Source organism: Anarhichas minor, unplaced genomic scaffold (genome assembly GCF_050575085.1).
Source record: "Anarhichas minor isolate MPS153535 unplaced genomic scaffold, ASM5057508v1 ptg000010l, whole genome shotgun sequence".
NCBI lineage: Eukaryota > Metazoa > Chordata > Actinopteri > Perciformes > Anarhichadidae > Anarhichas > Anarhichas minor.
In genome coordinates this window covers 5,548,288-5,571,454 of record NW_027466456.1, presented here as the reverse complement: position 1 = coordinate 5,571,454, position 23,167 = coordinate 5,548,288, and the positions used below count along the sequence as shown (strand labels likewise).

At 42.0% G+C, this 23,167-nt stretch overlaps 1 protein-coding gene across 4 annotated transcripts in view; it reads left to right on the top strand.

The window, feature by feature from the left end:
* The window catches only part of atf6 (activating transcription factor 6), a 30,140-nt gene that overhangs the window by 3,158 nt on the left and 3,815 nt on the right, over positions 1–23,167 (top strand). The window contains exons 6-15 of one of the 4 annotated variants that reach the window (XR_012953079.1): positions 180–383; positions 1,905–2,074; positions 7,933–8,118; positions 8,298–8,389; positions 9,906–10,055; positions 11,588–11,683; positions 11,795–11,897; positions 12,644–12,708; positions 13,285–13,455; positions 14,177–14,286. Coding sequence is in view for 2 of the 4 variants with exons in the window: in XM_076087795.1 (XP_075943910.1) it covers positions 180–383; positions 1,905–2,074; positions 7,933–8,118; positions 8,298–8,389; positions 9,906–10,055; positions 11,588–11,683; positions 11,795–11,897; positions 12,644–12,708; positions 14,177–14,288; positions 18,872–18,956 (1,263 nt within the window). In the remaining 2 variants the exon portion in view is untranslated. Of the gene's footprint in view, positions 1–179; positions 384–1,904; positions 2,075–7,932; positions 8,119–8,297; positions 8,390–9,905; positions 10,056–11,587; positions 11,684–11,794; positions 11,898–12,643; positions 12,709–13,284; positions 13,633–14,176; positions 14,289–18,871; positions 18,957–23,167 lie in introns of those variants that run through there. The other 3 variants (XR_012953078.1, XM_076087795.1, XM_076087796.1) reach the window with 3 other exon arrangements.

Genomic DNA, 23,167 nt, shown 5'->3' with positions numbered 1-23,167 from the left:
GATGTGATCTGTGGTCTCTCATTAGAAAAAGACTTGGAATGATTTGAAGAAAAAAAAAAAACAACCTGTGATGATAAATGCTAATGTCAACACCGTAGCTTAGAGTCAGCACTTCCTTGTATTGACGTAAAACCTGTTTTCTTATCTCACTCCCTGTCGACCCCCATCAAACATACCAGCCAGACAAGCTCAGCCTATCAAGAGGCCGATTCAGATTGGCCCGAAGGTTTCCATCCAACCGAAACCGCTGATTACAGCTGTGCCCCTGGCTCATGCAGCAGCCCCCCTGCAGACCAAGACGATCATCATCCAGCCCCTGCAGACCGCTGTGCTGTCTGCGGTCAAACAAGCTCCAATCAACATCCAACCAGCGCCCCCTCTAGGTGAGACCTCACACCGCAAGACACATTGCCTCACCTCACACTGTATTGCATCAGATCAGTGCACTGGATTTATTTATGAGTAGTGCGGTGTTCCTTACTTTAGAGTTATTATTTAAAAATGTAGAGGTGACATGGTATTTCTGTAGTACAGTTTGTCGTTAATAATTATTATATTATAATTAATAATTGTTGTCTTGTCCAGCAGATGGTGGTATAACCTTAGTTTATGCTCATCTTTAGTCCTCACTGTCCCATGTTACTCTGCTTGATGATCAAATAATTATAAGTAAGTATAAGAAAGTTTGTTTTATAACCCACATGTTAGCCACAGACTATTTATGGGCTGCGGTGTGATTTTGTGTGTTTCATGCATAAAAATCATTATTTTGTTTTGTGGTTTAGCCTGCCTGGGTTACCAATCTGGTTACATCGGCAGCACCTAGGCCAATGTAAATACTTGTGTCATTGTCTGGAACCCGAGTGGGTGGAGTATCTGACCTCTCTCGACTTTGAATTTGAACTTGGCTCTCAGTCGGCTTGGTAATGGCCAAGATGGCAGATGAATAAAGCCAAGACATCCAAGTTTAGTGCCCCAGATGGAAGTCAAGTCAAGCCTGCTCAGTGTTACGAGTCCCTTTGGTTTAGGATCTCCACAATATCCACAGCTGAGGAGTGAGCCCTGTGCATCAGGCAGATGGAAGAAAGAAATTAAGAGATATTTACTAATGAGTTCACATTTGATAGAGTTTGACCGTTATTTCCAAAGAACAAACAGGCTGACAGGTGCTCCCAAAGGCTTTTCATTTGTTTTCACTTTCATCCTCATGAATTGTTCCTACAGATGGTGAGACCCAGCGTTGGCACCACACACAGTCATTAGTAACACTTCTCCACAATTAGCACTGGCAGGTTGTTTAGTATTAGAGGTGAAGGTTGCTGGGTCAGTTTGAGGAATGGTTCCTGGCACAGTCTTACTGGGAGGGGTGGGCCTCACTCTGGGAAGCTCCTACGTTAACAGGACCTTTATAAACACGGACACTATCGTGTTTGTCTCTTTATACATACATGCATACAATAGTACATTATGAATGTGTGCCAACATGCAGGTTTATGTGTGTTCATGCACATAAAACTCACAAACCTCTCAGTCTGGAATGTGGAAGTTTAAGACCACATGTCGAGAGGGTAAACATCTTTTCCACCTGTACTTTAAACACAGAGAGTCCCGTTAAAGACAAGGGGTTAATGTAGGTCACCGGCGGTGAGGGGGGGGTTTAAGGAGCCGGACTGTACCATCCGTAGCAGGAGGCGATTTCAACAGCAGACGGATGCGGCTTCCAGATTGTGTAGAATATCAGGTTGAATGTTACAGACAAGGCAAATGTGGGATAAGAACATGAACACAAACACAGGAACAAACCGACAATCACAGTCAGCGTTTAGCAATGTTAATCATACAGTAAAAAGTATAGCTAATACCCGTAATTTGAAAATGTGCATGTGTCGTGTACTCTTTCTCAGGACGTCCCATAGTGCTGTCTCAGCCCAGCCAGGTGTTACACATCCAGGCACCACAGACTGTCACTGCCAATGTGGTCACCATGCCAATGCTCAGCCAGGACAGGACCGTCCCTGTCGCTGCTCCTCCAGCGTACTCTGTCACGCTGCGAGCCCCGTCCTCCGATGATGACGTGAGTCCCAAGTCTTCCTACTTGTTAGGTTGCTGAACTGCGCTGAGTTATATTGCTGCCCTCTTTCGAAGGGTTAATGGCAAATGTCCTCTTATGTGTAACTAGTCATGCAAGAGAATGTAACATTGCTTTGCCACGTTTGCGTCGCAAAAAACCTACAATTTTGCCCCCTTCCAACTATCTATTATTTGTGTCATTATAGCCGATTGCTCACGTAGGTGCTGTCATTTACACACAACTGTAAGAATGTGATTTGATCAGGGGTCTCGAAAGAGACTCCACCTGTTTTTCTCTGTCTGAGCTGAGTTACACATGAAAACATGAAACTCTGTTACACTAACGGGAGGTTGTTCACTTAGAAATCAAGTCAGTAAATACAGGTGAACTAGTGTCATTTTCCCAAACCCTATAAGTCTATTTTGATATCAAGATGCCAACGTTAAACACTGAATCCTTGTCAACCATTTAGTTTTGTTCTCTTTTTTTACTCTAATCTGTAGGGATTTTTGCTCTCACCCTTTTAATTTGCTTCCTAACTAAGAATGTGTCCAAGCAATTTATACGACGAAGCCTCTTCATGTACCTTCAAGAGTTGTGTTTGTGTGCATGCACATGGACTTGCCTGCGTGCACCTGCATGCAGCTGCAGGCCTATGAGTTGCAGCACAGGCGTGCTTGCACTTGCCCCCCATGTTACTATGATGTTGTGGTTACCATGTCCAACATCTCACCCTATTTTTTGTGTTTATTTTAATGTCGCATACCATTAACTTCAACTTCGGCGTAAAATATAAAAATATAATGTTGAAGGAGAAAGTTAACCCATGAGCCTCGAGTGCTTTAAATGGAGCCACAAGCAACTCCCAGATGATCATCGCTGACCCCCGTGGGGTTTCGTTGGAAAGATGAACGTTATGCATTTGTAGTTTATGCAGCGTGAATGGTGTCATAGAGAGATATTCGGCTACTCTCCATGTGGATGACAGAGGGTGAGATCTTTCCGTGTGTTGCGTTCAGGGGTGATGTCAGGACAGCTGCAGCGAACAGGAGACGCACACAAACACAAAAAGTTAACACACAGCCTCCCGATCTTCAGTATTTCTCCCCAGTGCACTCGTTTCTCTCGGGTCTGTGTAATGACAGCACAGAGCTTTTATGGAATCCTATAAGGACACAGATATTTAAAAGTTAAAAAAGAAAACTCAATTATAGTGTGTTTTGTTTTTGTTGTAGAAAGTTGTGGCCTCTCAATGTGCATGCTGGGCTTATTTTGGGTGGAAGAGTTATTCTTTTGAAGACCTGGGGGGGCGAGTTCGTTGGCCTGTGTTTCTGTTTCTTTTCTCTTTGTTGCTCGAATAAACTGCAAATGCATCTTTTTGCCAGTCTCAATTGTCCGCCTCCAAGTCACAGAGATGCCGTGGCTTTCAGCAACTTCAGTGTTGTTTCAGGCACAACTCCTCCTAATGGCTCGCTGATGTCTGACCTTTAGTGACTTTTCACATTCAGCGTTTCCATTACGCCGTCTCGCTCAAACTGACGTGGCAGTGAAGTTGCAAAAATGCATCGTTGTTTATAAGGGTCGCTTTTTTTTTTATTAAGAGGAACCATATGTGGCACATTTGTGAAATGTCTCCAACTGTGTAAATCATTTGCAGTGATTTCTGGAACGACCACAGAAAATGGATCCAATTATCAGCTATTATCATCTTATAGGAATAATCACTGTGCGGTACTGATGCATTACCCACGGACACGAAAAAACATTCGTCATCACCTGATGTCACAACGTTCTGTTTTACCAGTCTGCTCAATTTGTCTTGACGTTAACTGTGTTTTTTTTTTTATCAGGCTTTTTTAATGATTAACCTCAACAGAAACTTCACAAGTGGTTGTTGTTTTATGAATGGTAACTGTTGACCCCTGGCTGTAAAAGGACCCCGAGAGGAACAGACCTTGCGAACAATGTCGAGGAATTCCCAACCTCAGAGGCCAAAATAAATACGCCTCTCAGCCATTTGTAAAGCAAATCAAGTCAATAAAGTTTACAATAGGTGATTAAAGGGAAGGGACTTCACATTAATCGTGAGGGGGGAAATAAGACCTCCATTCGTTTCTCAAGAGGGAGTGGTGAAAGTATTTATGATATTTTAGTGAAGGTGGGAAAAATATATATTCATATTGCAGAATCTGGGTGTCTGATAATGATTTAAAGGGAGACTGTGTGTGTGTGTGTGTGTGTGTGTGTGTGTGTGTGTGTGTGTGTGTGTGTGTGTGTGTGTGTGTGTGTGTGTGTGTGTGTGTGTGTGTGTGTGTGTGTGTGTGTGTGTGTGTGTGTGTGTGTGTGTGTGTGTGTGTGTGTGTGTGTGTGTGTGTGTGCCCTGCAGCTGTGTTCACTTTATAACCTCACTGTGTTTTTTGGGCTACACCACAGTGGTCGGGGGATGTGTAAAATGCCTGTTAAAGATGACGTGCTTGTGCCAGGTGGTACTACGTGTTGTATCTACAGTTTGCCCTGTAACACACTGTTCACGTTGTTTACAGCACTGTGTTTTGGGTTATAGTTAGCATATATAAGCCCCCGTGTTAAACGGCTGCTAACGATTACATGCGTCAGACAGGTGTTGTGCAGGACGAAGCATTTGCGACAGCTGTAAACAGCCATCAGGGATTGGGTCACTGTAATGTAATGAGCGCCTATACGGAAAGGGATTTAGCTGCGTGTAGGGAGGTCTCGGCTGTGTGTGTGTGTGTGTGTGTTAGAGAGTGTGTGAGTGATCCAATGGTGATGCTTTTATGTCTTTAATTTTCTTTTGCATCAGTGTGCAGTTTCCAACTTGGAGTGCTCAGTTGAGTTCAAGAAAAATGGGATTATCATTATTAAAAAGTGGAAAATTATATACTTCTATATAAGTCCCAGAGAAACGGAAGTTAGAGCATCTTTAGCTTCCGTACTGTGAGTATTCCCCAGTGAAACGGAATATCTGTGCGGTGTACAGTTACAAGAGGGATTTAAATCAGATTTGATTGGACCGCTAAAAAGTGGGCAACCTTAGAATAATGAAGCGCGATCCGGACTGTGGCTCAACATACCTCGCTTCTCCTAAAAAGTTGCAGATTGATGGATAGATGTCATGAAATTATTGGTTAAAATTGGTTGCTACTAGTTTATTTCAGCACACGTCACATTTGTTTTTACAGGCAGAAAATGTGACATGATTTTGTTAGTAAAAAAATACAAAGATATAGATTTATTTTAAGGTTAAATTGTTAATTAGTTGCACAATATGACCACCTTAAAGGATTATTAGTACATTTTTCTTTTCATCTTGAGTTACAACAGCTGTAATGTAACGAATGGAAGTGTGAATTTTGTCATTTGTTACATGCCTTAAAAATACCGGTTCCTCCACTGACAGCTGCCTAAATACCTCAATGATAAATCTGCCGCAAGACATTAGTCAACCTGAACAAAGTGCTTTTTTGCTTCTGCTCTGCACCTACATGTTTAATCCCTAGCACAGTTGGTTAAGTACCGTGTGGGTGTTAAAGTGGATATTAAGGGAAACGGAGTACCTAAACAGTGATTTGCAACACAAACAGCTTTTAGGAAGATTCAACATCACAGGTTGACAGTTATGTCACCTGAGGAACACATACCATAGTTATAGGTGTTTTATGAGCGACAATAAAATCAGGAACTTGTTAAACTAAGCCCCCTCCTGGTTGGATAGGTTAGTGGTTCATCACACACTTCCCCCTGGAGCAACCCTTCGGATGCTGAATGAAAAGAGTCGACCCTCAACAGCAGAGTGACAGCTCGGCATGCTGGGATCTGTTGGCTCGTCAACTCTTGTTTTCTCTCTCTCTCTTCACCTGCATTCATCCATTGAAGAGTTTTTGAGCAGGCATTCTCCCTTTCAGCGGCTGGCCACTTTTGCAGTTCTGCAAGAGCAGCTGGAGGAAAAGTGCCCTGCTCACAGGCACTGTGGCAGTTTTTTTTTTTTTTCCTTGTTGACTTTTCCCACAGACGCTGTAGTTTGAGTTTGAACCAGTGTCTGCGCTCTCACCCATTCCAGAGAGGTTCATTGAGAAATGCCATTTTTTTTGCCGCCTGCCCCTTATTTTCCTTCTCAGCCTCGTTCTGGTGACGATGAGAAGTTCCCCCGTCTCTGCACTCCCTGGTAACTGCTTACTTGCAGCGTTCCCAGGCTCGGGCTAGTGGCACGGCTCCCAGTTTTGGGCTGGGAGACAGAGGGGTTTCTCAGGAGACGAGACACAAATACAGGGATCCAAATAACTTAATCACCAGCGGGGCTATTAGGCCCAGGATCGTAGAGGCTTACTCTGGGGAGGGTGTTTGGAGAAGGACAGAAGAGGGGTAGCTGGGGCCTGGATGGTCAATGGAGGTGTTTGGGTAACACCACAGCCATGGGTCGTGTTAACTTGCCATAGGTCGTGTTACGGTCCTTACCTCACTTACCTTGAGTGGAAGGAATCCCATCCTTACTGGAAACAAGCTGTAAAACTACTCGTACTTATTTATTTATGAAGTATTTCCCCGCTTTTTTGTTTATGCTCACCTTTTCAGAGGTTTAGGCAACCTTCATTTCTTATAAAGCCTTAAATAAACAACAAAAGAATAGAAAAATACTGATTACTGTCTACATCCAGACCTGTAACATTGCCTCTGTGTTTATGTGTCTCAGATGTGAACCCATTTGTCAAAGACACACTCTCTAAACACATTTTTCCGTCACATATAGAACAGAGGTATTACAGGCGACCACTGGACCTTTTCAGAGGATTTCGGTGTAAATATTTTCAAGCGGAAGCTTGATCGTGTGCACTTAGGGGCTCTTTTGGGAGATGTTAAAGCCATGATTTGTAGCAGAGGTGTCATTAACCTCAAGACACATCTTGAACATGTCTGTATGATTCTGTCACCGTAGTAAACTGGACCATCGGCAGCCGAGGTGGTGCTCTCTCAGTGAGAATAACAAAGTCGACCCTGGCTTTTATGACGACTTCCACTACCCCTCTTCCAATTAGTTTCTCACTATGTGGTCTGTCTTTTTACTGGTGGTTTCTCTGTCGTGCCAGAGTCGCCCTTTTGAAACTTCTGCTGCCTTCTCTCACTTCTTCTTGTATGAAGTTTCTCACTGTTGTTCAATGTACCCCATACATCCTTCTCCTCAGTATTAATGAGTGGGTGGAAAACATTGACAGAGCAGATGGAGGTCTGGTGTGGAAAACATGTAAAAGCATCTCTACCATTGACTGTACTATTGCATAAATAAATGTGTGTAATTCCGTTTTCATGCCCACACACTTTCGGGTTGTCCATCCGTCTGTATGTCAGTTCGTCTGTCTGTACGTACGTCCCATTCTCTTCAACGCAATATCAGGAACGACAGGTCGAGGGAAACAAGTGCGAGGCGGTAATTTTACTTTCCTACTTATCCCCTCGACACTTGTTTGGGTGGTTTCACTGAAAGAGATTGCTCATATGAATGAAAAGCCATTTTCAACCAATTGTCGTTGAGATCTTTGAAAAACATGCTGTGCGTTCCAATACCCATACTACCATACTGATGAGTATGCCATAAAAATATTTAGTAATTCCTAACACATAGTATGTCAAATACAGGATGTACTACTGCATCCGGTCACATTATGATCTACAACCCAACCGGTGGCTCAGGCAGGCATTTCATCGTGTTTTCACAATAACCATCCCTCTTTTCTGTTAGGATAGGTGTGGTGTGCATACATCCACAATGGGATGACTTGATATGAGTAATAATAACCTATTTCAAATGTGTGTTGCTGTTTCTGTCTTTGTCGCTCATCTCGCTTTAGTCGAAGGTGGGCCAGAGGCAGCAGCGCATGATAAAGAACCGCGAGTCGGCATCCCTGTCTCGGAAAAAGAAGAAAGACTACCTGCTCTCGCTGGAGGCTCGCCTGAACGTGGCGTTGTTTGAGAACGAGTCGCTCAAGAGTGAGAATGGCAACCTCAAGAGGCAGCTGGAGGGCCTGCTGTGTGAGGTGAGAGGCTCGCAGCCACAGCTCTGCCAATCCTTCCACACAGCCTGCACTTATAAAGATGCCTGTGCAAAGTAACAAAAGCTGAGGAATTTGCACAACAAGTCTTGTGAGAATTATGCATCTATATAATCTCTGATTTGAAGTTTGTAATGCAACGTGACGCTTAACTTTTCCTGCAGAACACGGTGCTGAAGGTAACCGCCCCCAAGAGGAGAGCCGTGTGTCTCATGGTGGTGTTGATGTTCGTCATGCTCAACGTCGGACCAATGAGGTGAGCCTGTGATGCATACTGTGCGACCGTGGATTCCTCTCTGTATGTCTCCACAGCAATCCGATTTAGTTTAAGCTTGAATTCAGTTCAAAACAAAAGAACGCCAATGATGGCGTGCTGTAGCTCAAGATACATGAACATTAACAGTAACTGCCACAAACGGTGGATGCACAAGAGTTTGATTTTCCGGAGGAAAACCAATGGGAAGCCCCATGAGTCATCGTGGGAATCACGGCTCTCCTGTAAGACATTACGCAAAAACGTTTATTGAAAACGGAGCAGAACATTTCCCATTGAAGTAATGTGTTCACACGAACCCACTTCCCCCATATTTCAGTTGACAAAGTTCATGAACATATTAGAATAACAATAAAAGTTGACAAATTATAAAGCAATCATCTCAGTATCTTAAAGAGACCGGCGCTAAAAGGGAGCGTTTCAGACAGAAGGTAAATACACATGAAAATGAAAATTGTTTTAACAGTCTTACCCCGAGTGAAACTCATGTACCGGTAATTGGTAAAGAAACCGATGACGAAATGGCTCTTGTGTGTACAATATCTTCCGCTCCTCTGTTGTTGCTGCCAGAGTTTTAGGACTTTGTGACTAATGGGTGAATCAGCCTCAAAACACCCTGCTTGTTTGCGAGGAAAGTAAACACTTACCACTTACAGATGTGAAAAGAAAATCATTTCAGGCTAGAAAAGAAGTGTAAAACATTTGTTTATGGCAATTTGTTTTATCTGTGCTCGTAATGTTAACAGTTGTGACAAATTAAGACATGTTACGTAAAACTACATTGGGGAAAATAGTTTATTCCACCCGACTAGCAGATGGAGAGATTGCGTAATCCCACAAGCTCAACTCAAATCCACCTCTAACTACAACGATGACTTCTCTGTTCTCATGTTATGAAAATGTTTGTTTTCTCCTGGGATTAACTTGTTCCACAAAGATGCGGGGATCTACTTGTTGGACTGGCTTGCTTTGATAATCTGCCTGCACTCTTGTGCTGGGAATGTGTCCTTTCAGTTGTTCTCTAGAGCTTCGACGTACATGAAAATGTTTCTCTGGGCTAGTGAATGAGTTTGCTTTTGCGACTTGAGAGGCATTCACAGTAGCTGAAGCTTGTGTGTGTCTGTACCTGTGCTTGAGTCTGTGTGTTTTGTGTTTGGGCTTTCTTTTGGAATGTAAAATATGCCCGCTTTTGAGGTCGGATCCCTTTTGAAATGAAAATGCCACCCAGAGAAGTAATACCGTTGAAAGAGACTGTGTATTTTTGCTTGTGTGCGCCCCGGCGTGCTTTGGGTTATGCAGTCTAGATCAAAGTTCAGATTCTGCTTGTGGCTAAAAATGAAAAACCCTCCTGTGCACAGGATGTGGGCCACATGTAATTTGGCGCTTATTTCAGTCCAGTAACCAGTGCTTTGTCTCGGTGTGTTTCCTCCATCCCAACTGTACTGATTTGGCCTCACCTGTTTCTTTTCCTCACCTCGCCTGTCCTCCGTTTCTTCAGTCTGTTTCAGGGTGGCCCGGGCGCCAAGTTCGGAGTGATCTCCACGCAGCAAGGCGGCAGACACCTGTTGGGTTTCTCCTCCGAGGCAGAAACTGAGGTTGTGATGGGCCCCGATCCCCTCGACAGTGGCCCCTCTGAGATGGCCGACAGGTAATGAGCTCAACACCTTTCACAACACAACGCCATGTCAGCAGACCCGGATGCACCTGTGCCTGGGCCCAGTCTGAATCGGTACAGCTCATTACCGCACGTGTAAACACGCGCGCCAGCCGATTACCAACTCTGTCCAAACGTCTGCTTTTCAAAAGCCTCCAGGCCCCTGGCTAGTTAGCCAGCAGTTGTGCTTTGAGTAACAAGGTGGGAAATTGGGGTCCGGCCTTGTTTGACATCCAGCTTTATATTGCCAGTAAGAGTTTATTTTTCTAAAGGGTTATATATTTGTCTTTCTTTTTTTAAATGCGATTGAGGCCCAGCAGTCTCATTTGTAAATTGCATAAATAACATTCTTGTTTGGGGCATTACCTGCACCCCCATGTCCTGAAATGTTTTGCGAGGTGGTCAGAGCGCCTAATGTGTGCATGGCATCGCCAGCCTGGGTTTTGTCAGATCTCTGCATCGGGTATGTTACATGTTAATGCGAACCATTCAGCTGTAGTGTCAGGTTTCCCGGCAGCATTACACCAGCTCGGGCAGGAAGGAACACATTAGCCTTTACAAAAGGGTTGACGGCACCAAGCGCACCGGGGAGGATGACGACGGGGGAGACATGCAACCTAATCTCGGGGTCCCATTGAACAGGAAAATGTGTGTGCGGGAAGGTTAATACAAGGCCCTCAGTTAGAGTTATGATCAAGCCTCTGTGGGCTGACATGTTGTCTCGCCGAACCATTTCCAGAGCGTTTGGAACCGGGAACGCGAGGCCTAGTCGACGTGTTGGCTCAGATCAACGGGGCCTGGGGGAGGTATTCCGTCGGTGGCAGTAGTTTTGGTAACAAGCCCCCTGCAGGTGGGCCCTGACTATGGACAGTCTACATCATCACCTCAAGCAACATAATCATTCATTCGCAGAGATATAACGGTTGTAATTAACGTCACAGTAACGTCTGTGGAGGAAGGCCAAGTCATGCGATGCAGTTTATTTCTAATCCCTAATGTATTTAAACCCACTGTAATAACCCAGATTGTTGGGCTGTCCATAATCAGACTTGGTGTGACCTGCAGGGGGCGGTGGTGCTCAGTTGTCTGTAACATGTTTCTGATCATTCTCTTAACAGCACGTGGACGTATCGTTTCAGAATCTGCACTTCCCCTCTCAGCATTTTTGTTCCATACAATTAGCGACTGAAGCTCTGCCACCTCTGCACATGTCAAGTATGAAGAATCTGAATCAATGATTCTCATTAGTAACCAATGAAATTCAAAAGGAATATAATTGTCCCCACATTGAAGCCAAGCTGGTTTATTTTTTCACTTCCTGTTACTCGATCCACTCTGGGTGCTTCACCTCCGTCAGAGGGCAAGCGGCCATGTTGGCTCTCAGTTTGCATTGAAAGCGTATTCTCAACATGTGGAAAATATTTTCGTACAGATTCTTGTTTGGAATGTTACACTGATGTGAGAGCATATGAAAGGTCTTTGTTGTCACTCTTCTCTTTGTTTAACGCTCTCTCTCTGCGTTGCAGCTTTGAGGATAAAGCCCTGATGGTGTTGAAGGATCCCATCTTCCTCAGACCACCTCCCCCCTGCCAGCCTCCTGTTAACCGGACAAAGTGCTTAGAGTAAGTTAGGAACTCTTTAATGCATGGCCTACTTTGGTCCTTTTTTACGCAAGACCACAAAAATGCTCAAATTTGAAAAAAACAAATAGTTTAATCCACTTTGATTGGCAGGTTGGCCCATGAGTTGAGGGGTTGGATCCACCGTCATGAAGTACACCAGACCAAATCCCGGCGCATGAGTAACGGCAATCACAAACCCACCAGGACCATTCTGGTAAGTCGTGTTTTGGAAAACAAGAAAACACATCTAATGGGCCATGCAAGAATATTCATGGTGTTCAGTGTTTGCAATAAAGCTTACCAACTAAACTCTACTTGTAATTTAGGCCATAAAAAGTTTTCTTTTTTTTGGGAAACCAACATATTTCTTTCACCACTGTTTTACGTCACCTCCCCCTTTTTTTTCCCGCCTCTCATTTCTCTTTATTGGGCTGAGTTCAATCCGGCAGCCCTGAGAAAGTAAACACAACACTTATAGCCGAGCTGTGGGATTAGTGCCCCCTGCTTTTTTTCCATCATTGTTTTTCAAAATCTGTCACAGTAGGTCTAATCCATTAGGAGCTGCCTAGCTCGCATATACCCATTCTTCATTTTACTTTAAATAGAAATGTAGACGTGTTTATTTCTCATCTGCATTGAGCTGTTCTAGCCCGACAGACCGTCATACTGTAAGTCTTCACAGCATTTCAACCTATTTATATTAATAAAATAAAACTCTTTCATTGTATATTTGTTCATTTGAATAATTTTACATGCAAGTTTAAATCTTAAAATACCTAAACTATAAGTGATTTATCAGACACACAGTGGGACTGGAATGTGTGTGCTGATCTCTAGATGTTTTGAAATGATGGTCAGTTGTGACAGAGTCTGTATTAAGTTTATGCTACTCTATCTAAAGGTGAGTTGATATGAATATGAAGAGATTGTAGCTCACTCTATGTTTTTCTTTCCTAACAGAAAGCAGAGAATAAGGAGAGTGCCCAGATTGTGACGGTCCAATACACAGAAACTACTGAGGAAAAGTGAGTAAAGGCCTATTCGATTTTAAAGCTGCATTAAGTATTTTGGGAGCAGAATATACTGTAGATATACAGTAACTACTGCTTGTGTGGTGAACCAACACTGTGGTAAAGTAAAACAGTTTAGAGCTGCAGACTGTATTGTTTATTGTCAGCGGGATACTCATAAACAGATTGTGTAAAGCAACAGTAGACATAACAAACTGGTATTTTTCATTCAGTTGTATTTCAGCAAAGTGGCTCTTTCAATGGAACTGTAATGAGAAATATCATCTCTGCCTCTATTTCCACATTTCTGGTATTTGTGTGCTTTTCAGTTTTTATAATCTGTCTGATTTATGATCCAGTGATTTGGAAGCATGACCCCCTGAACAGCGTCAGAGGTTTTGTGGTCAGCAAGAACATTTTTGTCCATCGTTCTCCCCCCTCAGCTCCTGGCTCCCTGTAACACAACAAGAACAGAATTAGCAAAATACTCAAATTCAGTGTATTCGTGTAATTAATCTTAACGTTACCGGAATTCAAGTGATATTTCAGGTTCACAACCTGTCTATCTGAGCTCACGTTGGTCCTGTCTAGATCCCTGTCCAGGGTGAACCCTGCCTTCGGCTCCGCCGCTCACGCAATCCAGAATAGGATAAGAGGTTACAGATGATGGATGGAAGCAGTCGACTAGTGGAGCAACGGATCGTATAAGTCACGGTCCAGATCAGCACGAAAGAAACAAGGGAGCAAATATAACTCTTAGATGTATGATCACATTGTTTTGCCACCAATACTAATTTTTGATAATTAATGATCCATATTAACAGTTACTGGTCTCTTTGTTGTTTTACAGCAGCTGGTCTACAAGGATATTGTTTTTTTGTCACCGTCCCAAAAATCATGTCAACGCTCTAAAGTCAATAAACCATCAAAAATACTAAATGTTATACTTTTACTTTGTTATAGTAATTTATAGTGTTTCTTTCTTCATAAAAACAATTCAAATGATAAAGAAATAAAAGATTGTATTTGTATTGACTAAAACAAATCAGTAGTTTTAATGACGTATAATAATGTGCTTAGAGTTCATGTTAGGAAGTTAAACAGCTCATATGTAAAACAAGGAAAAGCATTCTCATATTTGAGAACCTTGAACTAAATCATCTTCGGCATTTTTTCTTGAAGAATTACATAAACAATTAATCAATTATCTAAATAGTTGCAGATTGATTTCATTTTGATTGACCGGTTAATGGTCTTATAGTTGCAGCTCTTGATATCTGACTGTGTGACATATTTGATATTAGAGTTTTGATAGAAATCTGATATCAAAACAGTTAAAGAATTTCATCTGCACCCAACTTGCCAAATATAATCCATGTCTCAGGCACAGAACATTGATTGGTATATGTGTCAGTCTTTTCTTCCTCGTTTCTGAATATTTTTCCAGTGTTGCTCATATTTTTCTGTTGCTCTTCATCAACAGGAATCCAGGCAGTGAGCTGCAGGTATACTACGCACCTCATCACACCTACAGTGACTTCTTTGATGAGCTCAATCGTCGTGGTGACACTTTCTATGTAGTGTCTTTCCGCAGGGTGAGTTTCAACATGTTTGGTCCGTTACACTGATTCCAGAGAAGCAACGGGAGTTGGCTCCACTCAGAGTCTGACACAGTGGTTAAAATACAACTAGAAAGACGTTTTCAAAGATCAACAACAATCAACCGTTGAACTCTTCAAATATCCCAAACTGGCCATGAAAAGCAAGAAATTTATTATAGACGGAGTAACTTATGCATCATAAATGATATGCAAAAGGTCCGTTCCTCAACAGGGAGGTTTGATTTGAGAGAAAAGTGGAGGGTGGGGGAGGGGATGAAATACACACGCCCAAGGGTGTAACTACGCCTTTCCAGTCCAGTTTCCTCGGTCCTTTTACAATCATCAAGACCATGTTGTAGATTTTTAGGCATGGCCATATGTCACTGTTAATCTTCTTGGTCTTTATTCATTTGACCATTTTTCCACATTTGAGCCTCTGAACCTGTTTTTAATCACATTCAAGTTATTTGATTTGTTTGGGTTTATTTGTTTCTTTTAAAAAATATATTTATATTAAGCGCCAAACTTAAATCCTTTTGTTTTCAAGAAAAAATAAAACAAATTTGCTGAAGGGGAAATCTTTTTCCTTTTAGTTCTATCCATTATAGTTTGTGTTTCATTATTATGGAACGCTTCATCTGAACTTTGCCAAAGAAGACACATTTATTTACAAATTTGTCCAAAAAGTAACATTAAAAAAAATTAAATCAAGTGTTTCTTAACAAAAACATATTTGGTCACTACTCCAAAGACCTCATATCACACTAAACACCTCTGGGTGATGTTAAGCCCTTAAATCCTCAGGATTACTCAGTGGGGCGGGACTTGTGAAGCATGTGGTCAAAGATCAAGACCCGCTTGTCACCGAGCAAGTCACATAGGTTTGGCTCTCAGTTGGCATGGTGACAGCAGGGACAATGGTAACAATGGTGTAACCGCGTTGAGGGCCTCCACAGGTCAAGTGGCTGTCGTTCAGTTTCTAGCAGCTCCGTGTTGCACGAGCAGTGTTATAGAGGGTGTTATGGTTTAGCAAGTTCAACATTACAGCTATAAACCTCTCAGATACTTTCACTTTTAATCAACCGTTAAATAAAATAGCAGGTCAGAGTCTTACTGACCTGCTGACAAAACAGTTTTTGTAATGAATCACCCAGATTTTACTGACTCTCGCTATAATCATATTTATAAACAATAACAACTAAGTGAAAATAGGCTTTTCAATTGTTTTAAAGCTTTGATTATTTTGATATGACGATGAGGAAATCCTTATGCACAATACCTTAAGCCCAGGGCAATGTCTTCATATTGTTTGTTTTGTCTAAAACCCAAAGATATTCAGATTACAATCACTTAAGACAAAGAAACACAAACAATCTTCACAATTGAGAAACTAGAACCACAGAATGTGATTAATCCATTATTAAGATAGTTGCTGATTCATTTACTTGCGGTTAATTAATCGATGCATTTTCTCAGTTCTCAGAAGATTTGTGAATTTTTCTGACTTCCTCTGATTCTCCTTTTACTCATTTTAATATAAGAGAGTTTAAAGTCCTGCCTTGTTTACTTCATGCCTGGTCTTTTTGGTGATTTTTCAATGCTGAGGAGAATTTATCCTGGTTTTAATAAGCGGGAAAGGTTAGAGGAATCAACAATGCATTATTGGGAATGACAACAAGCACTAAAATAGTAAAAGACAGATCATAGATTACAATTCTCCAATTCTCCAAACTGACCTTTTTAATTCTCACAGACCTTTATTAGCTTTTCTCAGTCAGTTTATTGGCCTTTATTTTGTTTCCTGGGTTTCAGTGAGTGTGTGTCGGCAAAAACGGGTGTGCTTTTGTTTTTATGTTCCAGTAGGTATGATGTTATTACAAGATTGCCAAAGCTCTGGATCAAATTTGGAATTTTGTTTGGATTTTAAAGCCAATCCCTACCAATGTTGACTTGTGTCCCACGGGAGAACTCGTCAGGTTCATCATGGCCTCTTCTTGCCCTCTCAAGTGGTTGATGTCGCTCTCTGCAGTATGTTTCGCGTTCAGAGATGGCCAGTCGTAGGTCAATGTTGCTTTATCCTTGATAGATACATTACCACCACCTGTGGCTTTGTTTAAGTGTGAAACGAGGTGAGGTGATGGAAAACACAACTCTTAAGACCAAAACATGGAACTGCTCTCACTCCACCGCTGTTTTGCGGTCTTGCTTCACTTCTGGTGTTGTTTCAGCTCCTGTGGATTTATGTATGTGTGCATTGAGGTGAGGTGGTGGAAACACTGGCTGCTTTTACCCTGCACCGTATCCCATAGGGTTCAAGGAAAATTCACCTGTTTTCATGGCAGCTGCAGCTGGACCGGCGAGCTTGTCAGCTTGACAACACAGTCAAGGAACCCTCTCGGTCATTTTTAGCATTTAATACTCCCTTTGGTGGCTTACAGTTTATTCTTTATTCTTTGCAGTGCCAAGATCGTATATACCTTTTATTATGAAGAAACACTACTGATGATTCTTGAAGTGCAACATCTTAGTGTCACTTGGCATTTAGAAGAACACTTATTTACAACAATGACATACGAAAGCCTCCCACACGTGCTCTGCTTTTCTTAACATTCTCTTTATTCCTATCTACACATATCTCATGTTCTTCCCACACATCGATACATCTCCTTAATTGTACATATTCTACATTGCTCGTTTCTATCTTCCCGCTGTAATCTCTTCCCAAACCCCAGACCGTGCTCCTGCCTGTCATCACCTCCATACCCCTCGTTTTTCAGTTCACCCAGGCTGAGTTTAGCAAGACGAGTTTGATAACGTGAAGCAGTTTTCACTTGGTCTGTTGAAAGTCTTCTTAAAGGGGCACTCCACTAATTTCACACATGAAGTAGAGTTCACGTAGTTTAGTTTAAGTGGTATTACTACTGCCTGCATTAATGCACTGGAAGGGTTATCTCAAACTGTGCTTCAGAAATTTATAAGAGGTAGCTTGCGTTGCTAACTGGATGTGTGGAGTTTGAAGAAAAGTCATTATTAGGAGACCGGGGTGTTTTTAATTAAAGGCATTATTGAGTTGTTTTATGGGGAAAGTAGGATCCAGTGATTCTTTGGAGATTGACCTATAATAGGGACTATAAGTCAAGATATATACTGCTTTGATTCTGACTCAGTCACACAACTTTATGGAAGTGAAATACTGAATTCACGGATTAACCCTTTAACTGTGCTCACATCAGGACATTTTTTTTATTTTGTTGTCTCTTTTTTTTGTTTTTTCAGTTCACTTTCTTTTCTTACAAACTGAGGGAAGAGAATATATATCTATTTTTCAGATAATGTTGGATTTCATTCACCATCATAGTATCAATCATTGAACTGATTAAATGACTTGAGTCATAGCTTTTGAATCTGGCAGTGGACCTACAGCTAAACACCGCCGTGTGTGTGTGTGTGTGTGTGTGTGTGTGAGAGTCGCATGTGTGTTCGCACATTAGCATTCCTCTCTCTCCCACAACTCCTTCTGGGAGGATGTGCTCAGATTAAAACCTTTCCCGCTCATTGTCTTATGAATTGCACGAAAGCTATTTTTAATAGCTTTGGAAATGGAGGAACTTTGCTGGTTAGTGCCATTTTGATCCCAGACTTCTAGTCGATTAGTCGATAAGTGCAATAAGTGCTCCAATAGCCTAGAGCAGGGTTCTTCAACGTTTTTCAGGCCAAGGACCCCCAAACTGATAGAGAGATGGAGCAGGGACCCCCGACTATATATATATTGTATAAAATTGTGTTTTATATTAAATGGGCCTAGTACCGTGTATACCTCTTTATTGTGCATTCAATACTAAGCTATTCAAATAATACACAGGTTCATATATTCATGTTTTTATTTTAAACATGTGCAAGGTACAGTGAGCAGGGTGGCCGTGCCACTGCCATTTATAAACATACCTTGCCAGCTGATACTAATGCCAATATCAACATTGTCTGTCAATTGCATGATAATCATGCATACAAGCTATTCAAATAGATGTTTTAATTTTAAACATAAATGTAGAAACGAAAAATGAGTGATGGCCTATTAGTGCCACTGCCATGCATAAAGATACCTGTTATCTTGCATACAATACTTAACTATTAAAATAATAGACAGATTCATGTTTAGAGAAAAAAAAAATTAAGTTTTTTATTTTTGTTTTTAATTGTCTAATCAACCAAAAATTTCGCGGACCCCCTGCAGTACCTCCGCGGACCCCCCTGTTGAAGACCTCTGGCCTAGAGTAACAGTAGACTGATTTAAACTATTTAGATGATGGGGCCAGGTATTAAAAAAAGTGCTCAATTTGAAGAATTCTGTGACTAGAAAGGCCCTCATGGAAATTGTTGCCTTATGCGAGGACCCTTAGACCTCCCACATGTCCATTGCATCATTGATAACCTCAAGATGTTAATGCAAGTCCTCCAGAAGATCTTCTCCTCAAACTCCGAATCAACAACTGGCGAATGCATGCAACCGACCGTTTTTACTCTCTTTCAAATGAGTTGTATTTTCCTCTTGGTGACCTTCTCCTCTTTGTTCTCAGGATCATCTTCTACTTCCTGCCACCAGCCACAACAAAGGAAGTCGACCCAAGATGTCTGTGGTGTTGCCAGCCATGAACATAAACGGTAGGCACTGCAGCACAGACACAACAGCTGGGGAGGTTTGGTCACTCCACACAATGTAACAGATGAAGGGCGAGCTGGGAGTAGATTCAGAACCACGTCTCCCTACAAGAATGCATTACTTGTGCTGTACGACACTTGACACTCCTATTACCAAAGTAGAGCACTTTTGCTTTTTAAGCCTATTAAGGTGATTCTTATCCCCTTTTTCATCTGTGCTGGTATTTTGTTTTTTTCAAAAATCTACCTTCTTGGATGTAGAGTGTGTGTTGTCAGTTTAACTTCAATCAAATTTCTTTAAAGACTTTGTTTGCCAAAAAGTTTCTACTTTGTTTGCCAAAAAGTTTCTTTGACTCAAAGCCCTTTTTGTCCTCTACCTCCTTGTGAGCCCTTTATGGTTTCTGTTATGTCCTTCAGCCTCTGATTATGCTTTCTGTTGCATTTAGCAATGCTGTCAAGTGTCTGTACAGCCACTGACACGAACCACAGACAGACACAAACATAAAAAATAGCCTCTTTATTTCAGCTCAGCCATTTGCTTTTCATTCTGGCTTTGATTTTTTTCTTTGCTTTTTTTTGTGTGATGAAAATAATGAAGATGTGACTTGAGAATTTCGTTAGATTTACCAAAGTTATATTACAAATATTTTTTAAATGTCTTCATGCTGGCACCTAATGCGACCACATCTTTGTTATCACTAAATACATTGCTTGAACTATTTGCTTTATGTCCATCACCTACACAACTGTATTTACAGTTGTATTGACAAGTTTGTACAAAGCACTTGAAAAAAAACAGTCAAGTCATTGTAATCCAGACCTGTGGTTCCAGTCCAAAGTGTGCCATCTACAGGAAAAGAAACAAGGGATGCATTATCTGACTCTTCCAGTCCCGATACCCAGACCTGGGCTTTGGGTGTCGGCAGATACCGAGTACCGATCCGATTCCAGTGTTTAATTAATAAGCTGTATGCATTACTATGTGGAAATGACTTGGATCATTCTTTATTAACTTTGTAAAACAAGATGCAACAAACGAATACATAGATATAAATTTACTGAATTGTTATTATTAAGATGATAAATCGTACACCAGCAACTTGGTAAAAAAATCTTTAAAAAAATAGAATTACAACACAAGTGTGGACCTTTTTAAATGCTCAACAAATTGGCCTTAACAGGAATTATAATTCCAGTGTATAAAGTATATAAACATAGAATTGAATTGAATAGATCGGCCCCATTGTCACCGATATCAGATCCAGCTATTTGAGTCAGCATCGGCCCGATATCAATATTGGTGCATCCCTAGTTGCAACTGCTCTCTACGCGTGTGTTTGAGGTTGCTGGTTGATGCAGGTAAGAGATAGAGTTCACACTGTCGTCATGTTTCTTCTTTGCTAAATGTGAGTTTGTGAGCGTGTTACATGCCAGGTAGGAGTAGTTTAGCTAAGAAATTATTATTCTGGACAATTTTGGTCCTGGTGGAAATGTAAACACTTTGGTTTGAGCGTGCCACGCACAACATTCACTGTCGCACATGATGGCTGCATGCTAGTGATGAACAATCAAATGCAGGTCCTCTTCAGGTTATAGAGCAGGGACAACGCTCATCTAGACTGCTTGAATATTCCTCTCAAAGAGAACAGTTGCTGTCCACGTCTTGTCATAGTGGGTGGCAATCAGAGCGCTCTTGTTTGCGGTTTGGGGGGGAAGGTGGTTTCCACCAGCTCATCTGAGATGCAATCACCCGTTTATTTGACCGCCTGCCCTGAGAAACAAAACCTCTTGTAAACATTTTAACAATGGTATACTTGAGGTACGCCTCACTATCTGAAGAGTCAAATCGACTTGGACTTGGATTGTTGCATTTGTTGCCAAATTGTTTTTGTTTTTTTTCTGAATCACTAAAGTAGACAGATGTTCTTGATTTCCATGAGCTCATCATAGCTTTTCTCCATGGTCTTCAGATCTGCCGGATTATCAATACGGTATGTCAAAAGTCCGGTCGTCAGAGATTTCAGTGGAAAGAAGTCTTCTTTGTCCAAATGCTGCAGTTAATTATCAGGTGGCTTGATTCTCACCGAGCCTGCGGGACTGAAAGGAAAGCTGCTCAAGAGGGATCGTGTTTGTGTTGGGTGTGAACAATTAGGACGACAGCCTGTTGTTGGGTGCTTGCCTGGCATTTTCTTATCATAAATCCTCTTGTTCCTCTGATATCTCCCCGTCTCGTCTGTGGCAAAGCACCAGCACCAGATTTGATTAGTCAACCAGCTCTGAGAGGAGTGAGTCAGTGGAATATGAGCCTCTTACTCAGCAGGGAAGACATGGCCGATGGGGAAATAGCTTCTTTTCTTTTTTTTTTTTCTGGGAGGGGGGCCTCTAGAGATGAAGATAGATGAAGGTAAACATTGTTCTTGGTTGGTCTTGTCGAGGAGGAATGTTACGGTTCGTGCCAGTCAGATGGCCCATTGAAACAGCAGTAAATAGTGAAATCCAAGACGTCCTTTTCAGCTAATTATTGAAATGGCCAAACAAAGGTGGCTTTCAGGGAGAGATATCGAAAAGTCTGGAAATATTCTTGGTAGCTCAAGGAAAGGGCCTTCAATTTGCATGTTCTGTCGTGGAGGGCTACAGTTGGCCGCAAATGCAAAACATCGTGTACCAAAAGTCTTTTCCAGCTTGTTTCAGGCGTTTGGCGTGTTTGCATCTAATGCGCTGGCTAGATCATGTGGTATCTTTTAGAGAGAGAGGACTAACAGCAGTTTTATTTTAGCACAGATGCACGTACAGTAGCTTCACTTTCAGGCGCCACAACTGCTCCTCCTGCTAGTTCCTTGATGACCTGACAGAAAGCATGCGTGGACTTCAATACGGCCAACAGATGGCTGCCACAGACATGGTGGTGATTCTCAACACCCTCCTTCATACATTAAAAAAAGCCCCATGTGTCACACGGATGACAGCCTTCAAGTCGCATTTCATATTTATGTTGCCTTTGAAACTTTGAAGTGATTAAGTGCAAATGTACACATTTAGCTGGGCGAGACCCTTAGCAAAGCATAAACACTGTCCTCTCTCTGGAGCGTGATTGCTCCACAGTGGAGGATAATTCTTTCCAGCTCCCTGTTGCTGCTCTCCTTTAGGAATGCCTTCCTTCTCCAGTCACTAAATGGGTTTCATCTGGAGGAGGTGGATAGACTCCGCTAATCTGGAGGCAGCGTTTGTTCTGTCGTGGTCAATAAGTGAACGTTGAATATGGAGACTTTGATGTATGCCGTCGCTCGTTCCTGTCCTGTCCACGGTTCAGGGTCTTTGTTAGAGTTACTTGACCGTGATATCTGGCTGAGCAGTGGCTCCACATGAGGACCGACGGGTTTGTTTATTTAACCATCCCCCGAGTTTGAAAGTAGCTCAATCAAGTGGAAGCGACATGTTTGGAGGAGAGGAATGTTTTGGAGGTGACATCATTTACAGGTGGATCGACCGTGGGAGACGCACGGCAGTCTGTTTTTCTTCTTCTCTGAGATTGTACATGTGCACTGTAGCTAACAGGCAGCCTTCACTGGGGGGGTTCAAGGATAGAGCTCCGCACCACTGAAGAAGATGGGGGTCACATTTTCCTACTCCTCTAATCTAAACAAACACCCAGTGCTCTGAAAAGGAGTGCACTCTTAGCAACCCAAATGTTTAACCCTTGCCACCCTCGCAAAATGAAGTCAGCGACTTAATTCTCGATACGTAAAGCTAGTTATTAGCCATGCTCACATGCATGCTACGTGAGATTAATTATCTAATGGTAAAACATTGCTTTGTTGTTCTACATTGGCTTGTTCAACTATTGTAGAATCATTCATTAAATAGAAGATGAACATATTGGCAGAATTTCCCGACTCAAAATGGCTTAACAAATTGTCTGGATTAGTAGATTATGTGAACGTCTAGATTGCCTAATAACCATCCGATTAGACCCGCATTTATTTTTATTGGCCTTGTCATTTTGTGATTAAATTAGCTGAGGAGTTGCTTCCTTTCTGACATTAAGAAAAGCTTCCCTCATGAACATGTCCTCAGTGTGTGTGCCTGTCTGGCAGCCACCACTGTCCCCCCCCGGAGATGCACTCTCAGGTTTCCTCAGATGCGTCGTTGCCAGACAGCAGGGTTTTATCAGCACACACCAGCTCACTGTGTCGCTGAAACTTACTGGAACATCT